This window comes from Hylobates moloch, unplaced genomic scaffold (genome assembly GCF_009828535.3).
Source record: "Hylobates moloch isolate HMO894 unplaced genomic scaffold, HMol_V3 SCAFFOLD_1, whole genome shotgun sequence".
NCBI classification, from domain to species: Eukaryota; Metazoa; Chordata; class Mammalia; order Primates; family Hylobatidae; genus Hylobates; species Hylobates moloch.
The window spans coordinates 96,111,834-96,122,130 of NW_026652276.1; the positions used below are offsets into that span (position 1 = coordinate 96,111,834).

General features: G+C 50.2%; 2 protein-coding genes across 4 annotated transcripts in view; one reads left to right on the forward strand and one right to left on the reverse strand.

Annotated features, from left to right (window-relative positions):
* The window catches only part of FBXL18 (F-box and leucine rich repeat protein 18), a 196,509-nt gene that overhangs the window by 143,898 nt on the left and 42,314 nt on the right, over positions 1-10,297 (reverse strand). The gene's annotated exons all lie outside the window — the stretch shown is intronic.
* LOC116810844 (large ribosomal subunit protein uL11-like) lies at positions 5,132-5,653 on the forward strand. Its single transcript, XM_058442482.1, has one exon. It carries the CDS (start codon positions 5,141-5,143, stop codon positions 5,480-5,482), a length of 342 nt encoding a protein of 113 aa, XP_058298465.1. The 5' UTR covers positions 5,132-5,140; the 3' UTR covers positions 5,483-5,653.

Here is a 10,297-nt window from a genome sequence, read left to right on the forward strand (position 1 = left end):
CGTCCGCCCAAAGTGCTGGGATTACAGGCTGAGCCACCGTGCCTGGCTTTTTTTTTTTTTTTTTTTTTTTTTTAGGAGTCTCCTGCTGTCGCCCAGGCTGGACTGCAGTGGTGCCATCTCGGCTCACTGCAACCTCCACCTCCTGTGCTCAAGTGATTCTCCTGCCTCAGTCTTTGGAGTAGCTGGGATTACAGGTGCATGCCACCACGCCTGGCTAATTTTTGTATTTTTAGTAGAGATGGGGTTTCACCATGTTGGCCAGGCTGGTCTCAAACTCCTGACCTCAGAGGATCTGCCCACCTCGGCCTCCCAAAAGGCTAGGATTATAGGCGTGAGTCACCGCGCCCAGCCAATTTCTTTCAAAATTTTGAAAAATTTTGAAACAATCACACACTTAAAGCTACAAATACAGTGCGAAATTCTTTTCAGCCAGGTGTGGTGGCCTGTGCCTATAGTCCCAGCTACTGGAGAGGCTGAGGTGGGAGGATTGCTTGAGCCCAGGAGGTCAAGGTGGGTGAGCTATGATCATTCTACTGCACTCCAACCTGGGTGACAGAGTCACACCCTATCTCTGAAATAAAAACAAAATAAAAAACAAAGTAATTTTTTTCCTTGAAAAAAACTGAAAATAAGTTGCTAGCCTGATGCCACAATCACCCCTTGTATTTCCTTCAAACAGGATTATTCTGCTATATAAATGGCCAGGAAGTTAATACATTACTTTTGTTTGTTTTTTGTTGTTGTTGTTGTTTGTTTGTTTCTTTGTTTTTTGAGATGAAGTCTCACTGTCACCCAGCCTGGAGTGCAGTGGTACAATCTCGGTTCACTGCAAACTCTGCCTCCCGGGTGCAATTGATCCACTTACCTCAGCCTCCTGATTAGCTGCGACCACAGGTGCTCACAACCAAGCCCAGCTAATTTTTCATATTTTTGGTGGAGATGGGGTTTCACCATGTTGCCCAGGCTGGTCTTGAACTCCTGACCTCAAGCGATCAGTCGGCCTCAGCCTCCCAAAGTGCTGGGATTGCAGGTGTGAGCCACTGTGTCGGCCAACATATGATTACTGCCATCTAAACCTCAGACCCATTTGAGTTCCTGAAGATGTCCCCAAAATGTCCTTGTAGCAGAAAAATCCAGCCCATGTGTTATTTAGTTCTTGCATACCTTTAATTTCCTTCGGGATGGAACACTTTTCAGTCTGTCAGTCTGTGTTTAGCTTTCATAACCTTGACTCTTTTTTTTTTTTTTTTGAGACAGAATCACTCTGTTGCCCAGGCAGGAATGATGCAGTGGTGCGATCTTGGCTCGCTCACTGCAACCTTTGCCGCCCGGGTTCAAGCAATCCTCCTGCCACAGCCTTTGGAGTAGCTGGGATTACAGGCGCCCACCACCACAACCGACTAATTTTTGCATTTTTAGTAGAGATGGGGTTTCACCATGTTGGTCAGGCTGATCTCGAACTCCTGACCTCATGATCCACCCGCCGCAGCCTCCCAAAGTGCTGGAATTACAGGCGTGAGCAACTGCACCCAGGCATTGTTTTGTATTTTTAGTAGAGCTGGGGTTTCACTATGTTGGCCAGGATGGTCTCAAACTCCCAACCTCAGGTGATCTGCCTGCCTCAGCCTCTCAAAGTGCTGGGATTACAGACATGAGTCACTGCGCCTGGACTATTTTATTTTATTTTATGTATTTATTTTTGAGACAGAGTTTCACTTGTGTTGCCCAGGCTGGAGTGCAATGGCAAGATCTCAGCTTACCGCAACTTCTACCTCCTGGGTTCAAGCGATTCTCCTGCCTCAGCCTCCCGAGTAGCTGGGATTACAGGCATCCGCCACCATGCCCGGCTAGGAAAATGTATTTAGGTGCATCTCTATTAATTCCTATACCTCTTATGTATATTGAAAGCCAAGAGTTTACATTGATAGATCCTGGGGTGCACTCGAGTTTATAACTCCCTTCTCTGCCTTTGAGAACCTGGCTACCATTATCGTGATACATCTGCTTCTTTTTTTTTTTTTTTTTTTGAGACAGAATTTCACTCTGTCGCCCAGGCTGGAGTGCAGTGGTGCGATCTTGGCCGGCTGCAACCTCCACCTCCCGGGTTCAAGCGATTCTCCTGCCTTCCAAGTAGCTGGGATTACAGGTGCCCACCACCATGCCCGGCTAATTTTTGTATTTTTTTTTTCTTTTTGAGACGGAGTCTCCCTCTGTTGCCCAGGCTGGAGTGCAGCAGCGCGATCTCGGCTCACTGCAAGCTCCGCCTCCCGGGTTCATGTCATTCTCCTGCCTCAGCCTCCCGAGTAGCTGGGACTACAGGTGCCCGCCATCGTGCGTGGCTAATTTTTTGTATTTTTAGTAGAGATGGGGTTTCACTGTGTTAGCCAGGATGGTCTCAATCTCCTGACCTTGTGATCCACCTGTCTCAGCTTCCCAAAGTGCTGTGATTACAGGCGTGAGCCCCCATGCCCGGCTTAATTTTTGTATTTTTAGTAGCGATGGGGTTTTGCCATGTCTTCCAGACTGGTCTCGAACTCCTGACCTTGGGTGATCCGCCCACCTCGGCCTCCGAAAGTGCTGGGATTACAGGCAGGAGCCACCATGCCTGACCATATCTGCTTCTTTTTTCTTTTTTTTGAGTTGGAGTCTCACTCTGTCGCCCAGGCTGGAGTGCAGCAGTGTGATCTCGGCTCACTGCAATCTTGGTTCACTGCAATCTCGGCCTTCAGGATTCAAGCGATTCTGGTGCCCCAGCCTCCTGAGTAGCTGGGATTACAGGCACGGGGCCACCACACGCAACTAATTTTTTGTATTTTTAGTAGAGATGGGGAGTCACCATGTTGGCTAGGCTGGTCTAGAACTCCTGACCTCGGGTGATCCGCCCGCCTTGGCCTCCCAAAGCGCTGGGATTACAAGCGGGAGCCACCATGCCTGGCCATATCTGCTTCTTTTATCAACCCCCCCAGGTGTAGCACGTGTCTCCTGGGCACTGTCTCCTTTCACCTAGTAGACCTGTCCTCCAGCCTTGCTGTCTGTCCTTTGGCAGGGATATCTCCTAGCCCCAGGACGGCTTAGTCACCCCTCCCAGGTCACCGGCCCCGCCTAATTGAGCTCCCTACCCTCACTGAGATCTCCTCTTCCCCCATTCTGACTGTCCACCAAGCAGCCACCTCTCTCCTACCCCACCACCCCCAAGCCCTCTCCACCCTACTCACCCTGCTCAGAGCCACCACCCTCCCCCACCCCACTGGGACGCCCACCTGGCTCTGCTCCAGCAAATGGCTCTGGGACTGATTATTCTGGAAGGAAACGGAAAGGAGAAGGAACTAAGGGAAGAGAAGGAAGGAGGCTTTCTCCGGTTCTTTTTTTAGCTTAAAAATTCATGCCCCGTGTGCACTTCGGTCTAGAACATACTTCCTTTTGTTTTAAGGTGATATAGCGTTTTCACTATACAACTTCTGGTAAAATTGCTGCCTGGTTATCCAGGGGCTGTGTCTGGTCAGAGAGGGGGCCTGGCAGGCTGGGAAGGACAGGGATGGGTGGGGGAGGGGAAGATAGGTCGGGGAGGATGGACGGGGCTGGCTGACCTCCTGTCGTCTTCCTTCCCTGGACAATGGGCTGCCGGCTGCTGCAGAGATAAGGAGTCTTGTCAGGGCTGGAATCACAGCCTCTGGCCGACTGCCTGCTGGGGAAGGTCCCTTCCTCGCAGACCTGGCCAAACTACCCCCACCAAGCCCCACAGCCTCGAGTGAGGTCTCCTCTCATTGCACCTTCCTGAAAGGGAGGTCCTCGGAGCCATGCCCCAGGGTCACTGGGAGGCTGGCTGTGAGCTTGGCGTCTGGGGAGGCCCTTTTCCAGGCCGAGACACCTCCCCTGGCTCCAGGACACAGTCGCACAAAGACAATTGTTGTCTTTTTGTTTCTTTATTCTTTTTTACTGTTTTTTCTTTTGAGATAGGGCCTCATTCCATCACCCTGGCTAGAGTGCAGTGGTGTGATCACGACTCACTGCAGCCTCGACTTCCTGAGCTCAAGTGATCCTTGTGCCTCAGCCTGAGTAGCTGGGACTATGGATGTGCACCACCATGCCCGGCTAATTTTTTTATTTCTTTTGAGAGATGGAGTCTCACTATGTTGCCCAGGCTGGTCTAGAACTCCTGGACTCAAGTAATCCTCCCTCCTGGGCCTCTGAAAGCACTGGGATTACAGGTGTGAGACCCTGTGATCTGCCTAAGATTAAATTTATGTTAAGTAACTTCTGTTACTTTCCAGCCCGGCCAACATGGTGAAATCCCATCTGTACTAAAAATAGAAAAATTTGGCCGGGCGCGATGGCTCACGCCGGTAATCCCAGCACTTTGGGAGGCCAAGGCAGGTGAATCACGAGGTCAGGAGATCGAGACCATCCTGGCTAACATGGTGAAACCCTGTTTCTACTAAAAACACAAAAAATTAGCCGGGTGTGGTGGCACTCGTCTGTAATCCCAGCTACTCAGGAGGCTGAGGCAGGAGAATCACTTGACCCCAGGAGGCAGAGGTTGCAGTGAGCTGAGATCGTGCCATTGCACTCCAGCCTGGGTGACAGAGCGAGACTTCGTCCCAAAACAACAACAAAATAAAAATTAGTGGGGCACGCTTGTAGTCCCAGCTACTTGAGAGGCTGAGGCAGGAGAATCGCTTGTACCTGGGAGGCGGAGGTTATAGTGAGCCGAGATTGCGCCACTGCACTCCAGCGCCTGGGTGACAGAGCAAGACCCTGTCTCAAAAAAAAAAAAAAACTTACCATACTCAAAGTACATAAACCTGAAGTACATCTCCTGGCATGGTTATGTGTGTCTAGGTCCGAATCTCAGCCTGTGGAAGCCCAGGGAGACAGCTCCAGCCCCAGTGGTTAGAGAGTGTGGCCCTGCCAAGTGGGGATGAATCTGATGTGGTAGTATTGGGGGAAGAAAAGGACCTAAAATTTCTCATGAATAAGTTTCATATTCATTACATATTGAAATGATACTATTTGGGACATAGGAGTTAAATAACATACATTAAGAAATTTGGGCTCTTGGCTTTCGGCTCAGAGGAGGCCAAGGTGCAACTTTCTTCAGTCGTCCCGAATCCGGGTTCATCTGACACCAGCTGCCTCCACCATGCCGCTGAAGTTCGACCCCAACGATATCAAAGTCGTATACCTGAGGTGCACCGGAGGTGAAGTCGGTGCCACTTCTGCCCTGGCCCCCAAGATCGGCCCCCTGGGTCTGTCTCCAAAAAATGTCGGTGATGACATTGCCAAGGCAATGGGTGACTGGAAGGGCCTGAGGATTACAGTGAAACTGACCATTCAGAACAGACAGGCCCAGATTGAGGTGGTGCTTTCTGCCTCTGCCCTGATCATCAAAGCCCTCAAGGAACCACCAAGAGACAGAAAGAAACAGAAAAACATTAAACACAGTGGGAATATCACTTTTGATGAGATCGTCAACATTGCTTGACAGACGCGGCACTGATCCTTAGCCAGAGAACTCTCTGGAACCATTAAAGAGATCCTGGAGACTGCCCAGTCTGTGAGCTGTAATGTTGATGGCCGCCACCCTCATGACATCATAGATGACATCAACAGTGGTGCTGTGGAATGCCCAGCCAATTAAGCACAAAGGAAAATATTTAAAGGATCATTTGACAACTAAAAAAAAAAAAAAAGAAAAGAAAAAGAAATTTGGGCTGGACGCAGTAGCTCACACCTGTAATCCCAGCACTTTGGGAGGCCGAGGCGGGCGGATCACGAGGTCAGGAGATTGAGACCATCCTGGCTAACACGGTGAAACCCCGTCTCTACTAAAAATACAAAAAAAAATTAGCTGGGTGTGGTGGCGGGCGACCTAGTCCCAGCTACTCAGGAGGCTGAGGCAGGAGAACGGAGTGAACCCGGGAGGCGGCGCTTGCAGTGAGTTGAGATCGCGCCACTGCACTCCAGCCTGGGCGACAGAGCGCGACTTGGTCTCAAAAAAAAAAAAAAGAAATTTGATGTCACTTGTTTATCTTTACTTAAAAAATTTTTTGGGCCGGGCGCGGTGGCTCATGCCTGTAATCCCAGCACTTTGGGAGGCCGAGGCGGCTGGATCATGAGGTCAGGAGATCGGGACCATCCTGGCTAACACAGTGAAACCCCGTCTCTACTAAAAATACAAAAAAATTAGCCGGGCGTGGTGGTGGGCGCTTGTAGTCCCAGCTACTCGGGAGGCTGAGGCAGGAGAATGGCTTCAACCCAGGAGGTGGAGCTTGCAGTGAGCCGAGATTGCGCCACTGCACTCCAGCCTGGGCGACAGAGCGAGACTCCGTCTCAAAAAAAAAAAAAAAAAAATTTTTTTTTTAACGTTTAGGCTGGGCTTGGTGGCTCATGCCTGTAATCCCAGCACTTTGGGAGGCTGAGGCAGGTGGGTCACTTGAGGCCAGGAGTTTGAGACCAGCCTGGCCAACATGGTGAAACCCTGTCTCTATTAAAAATACAAAAATTAGGCTGGGCGCGGTGGCTCACGCCTGTAATCCCAGCACTTTGGGAGGCCAAGGTGGGCGGATCACAAGATCAGGAGATCGAGACCATCCTGGCGAACATGGTGAAACCCTGTCTCTCCTAAAAATACAAAAAAAATTAGCCGGGTGTGGTGGTGGGCACCTGTAGTCCCAGCTACTCGAGAGGCTGAGGCAGGAGAATGGCATGAACCCAGGAGGTGGAGCTTGCAGTGAGCAGAGATAGCACCACCGCACTCCAGCCTGGGTGACAGAGCGAGACTCCGTCTCAAAACAAAAACAAAAACAAAAAAAATTAACCAGATGGGGTTTCACCATGTTGGGCAGGCTGGTCTCGAAATCCTCTCAGATGATCCTCCCTCCTCGGCCTCCCATAGTGTTGGGACTACAGGTGTGAGCCACCATGCCCAGCTTTCTTTTTTTTAAGATGAAGTTTTGCTCTGTCCCTCAGGCTAGAGTGCAGTGGCGCAATCTCGGCTCACTGAAGCCTCCACCTCCTGAGTTCAAGCAATTCTTGTGCCTCAGCCTCTCCAGTAGCTGGGATTACAGGCATGTGCCACCATGCCCAGCTAATTTTTGTATTTTTAGTAGACATGTCGTTTTGCCATGTTGGCCAGGCTGGTCTCAAACTCCTGACCTCAAGTGATCCACTCACCTTGGCTTCCCAAGTGAGAGGCCCACATAAGCCACCGTGCCTGGCCCCAAGTGGGTTTTTTTTTTGTTTTGTTTTGTTTTGTTTTGTTTTTTGAGATGGAGTCTCTTTGTCGCCAGGCTGAAGTGCAGTGGCTTGATTTTGGCTCACTGCAAACTTAGCCTCTCAGATTCAAGTGATTCTCCTGCCTCAGCCTCCCGGGTAGCTGGGACTACAGGTGCGTGCCATCATGCCTAGCTAATGTTTGTATTTTTATTTATTTTATTTATTTATTTTTTTGAGACAGAGTCTTGCTCTGTTGCCCAGGCTAGAGTGCAGTGGCACGATCTCGGCTCACTGCAAGCTCCGCCTCCTGGGTTCACGCCATTCTCCTGCCTCAGCCTCCTGAGTAGCTGGGACTACAGGCGCCCGCCACCACGCCCGGCAAATTTTTTGTATTTTTAGTAGAGACGGGGTTTCACCGTGTTAGCCAGGATGGTCTCGATCTCCTGACCTCGTGATCCACCCGCCTCAGCCTCCCAAAGTGCTGGGATTACAGGCGTGAGCCACTGCGCCTGGCAGGTTAATTTTTGTATTTTTAGTAAAGATGGGCTTTCACCATTTTGACCAGGCTGGTCTCGAACTCCTGATCTTGTGATTTGCCCACCTCGGCCTCCAAAAGCCAAGTGGGTTTTTACAGTTCCATCTGTTTGCTCTATTAGGTCAGAAGATTCAGAATGGTAACTAAAATGGAAATGATGTGAAACTGGCCAAAATCGGTTGCAGTAGCCAAGATCGTACCACTGCACTCCAGCCTGGGTGACAGAGTGAGACCCAGTCACACACAAACACACACACCTACACACACAAGTCAGAATCAGTACTTACAGGTTTTCCTGAAATAAACTTAGGGCAGGGGCCACTGGTCAAATAAGCATTTTTTGCAGCTTTTTTCTTTTTTCATTTTATTTTTTTTGCAGCTTTTAAATGTTGCCAACCAATATTGTTTTATAAAAGAAATCAATTTGTTGGTTACCCGATGAGTCAAACTGTGTTCCGCGGTTAACTGAGTATTTCACTGAATTTGAAAGAACTGGTTTGTTATCAGATCCAAACCACAGTTCTCTTTTATCATCACATGAGCAGCCGTGATCTTTCCAGATCTTTCCAGTTTTGTTTTTTGGCCTCTGGTGCCCCATCTTTGGTAATTATTTGTGGTTCATCTTTTGAAGTTTCTTTGAGTGGGGCCGCAAGAGAGATTTGATTACATGGAGTTGATTATCGGCAGCCTTCGTAGCAGTATTATCAGCAAGGTTGTTCCCTCTAGCTTCCATAGCCTCTAACCTTGAACGTCTGGGAATTTTGATAAAAGTCAAGGCCTGGTCACTGGATGGCCTCCAGTAAATTCTGTACACAGGATCCATGTTTCATTTGATCTCCAGTGGAAGTGAGGAACGCCTTTGTTTCTTTGTTTCTTTTTTTTTTTTTTTAGATAGAGTCTCACTCTGTCGCCAGGCTGGAGTGCGGTGGCGCGATCGCAGCTCGCCACAACCTCCACCTCCTGGGTTCAAGCGATTCTCCTGCCTCAGCCTCACGAGTAGTTGGGACTTCGGGTGCCCACACCACACCCGGCTAATTTTTTTGTATTCTTAGTAGAGATGGGGCTTCGCCATGTTGGCCAGGCTGGTCTTGAACTCCAGGCCTCAAGTGATCTGCCTTGGCCTCCCACAGTGCCAGAATTATAGGCATGAGCCACTATGCCCAGCCAAAAATGAAACTTTCTGTGCCCAAGTTCCCACCGGGAGCGTCTACGCATGCAGCCACTGCTATCTGTACCCAGGTCACATACTCCAGCTCTTGGTGAGATCCAGCTGACCTCCAGTGTCCCCGTCTGCATCCCTGCGCCCACACATGTGGCCAGGAGCAGCTGTCAACAAATGGCTCTTGGGTTTAGGCAGGAATCCTCCAGACCCTTTGGCCCTAGCATGGGCTGACTCGGAGGCATGGCACCTGTCCCTGGCACGATGAACATTCAGTGGGACTCCTCATGGTAACTGGCTTGATAATGCACCCTCTGGGACCTGTCCCTTCCCTGTCCTATGTCCTTGTCCTCTACCTGAACCTCTTGTGTGGAATGGCACCTGAAGCCCTGCCTCTGGGGGATGAAGATGGTTTTAACTGCATTCAAAGCCTCCCTCCCGTCACCCACGATACACTTTCTGCCCTGGCCTGGGGACAGGAGGTTCCTTGATGGCTGGTCCAGGCCATGAGGGGTTGATCCTGGATTAAAATAAGTCAAGCTTCAGGCTGGTGCAGTGGCTCACGCCTGTAGTCCCAGCACTTTGGGAGGCCGAAGACGGCAGATCACCTGAGGTCAGGAGTTCAAGAACAACCTGGGCAACATGTTGAAACCCCATCTCTACTAAAAACACAAATATGGCTGGGCGCGGTGGCTCACACCTGTAATCCTAGCACTTTGGGAGGCAGGCAGATCACAAGGTCAGGAGATCGAGACCATCCTGGCTAACATGGTGAAACCCTGTCTCTACTAAAAATACAAAAATTAGCCGGGCATGGTGGCGGGCGCCTGTAGTCCCAGCTACTCAGGAGGCTGAGGCAGGAGAATGGCGTGAACCCAGGAGGCGGAGCTTGCAGTGAGCTGAGATTGCGCCGCTGCACTCCAGCCTGGGCGACAGAAGCAAGACTCTATCTCAAAAAAAAATAAACAAAAAAACCCCCCACAAATATTAGCTGGGCGTGGTGGTGCATGTCTGTAATCCCACCTACTGGGGAGGCTGAGGCAGGAGAATCTCTTGAATCCAGGAGGTGGTGTACCTACACCTGGATGACAGAAAAATCTGTCTCAAAAAAAAAAAAAAAAAAAAAAAAAAATCACCGGGCATGGCTAGCCCAGGCGGGTGAATTGCCTGAGCTCAGGAGTTCAAGACCAGCCTGGGCAACATGGTGAAACCCTGTCTCTACTAAAATACAAAAAATAAGCTGGGTGTGATTGTGTGCACCTGTAGTCGAGCTACTGGGGAGGCTGAGGCAGGAGAATTGCTTGAACCCGGGAGGCAGAGGTTGCAGTGAGCGGAGATTGGGCCACTGTACTGCAGCCTGGGTGACAGAGTGAGACTCCATCTCCAAA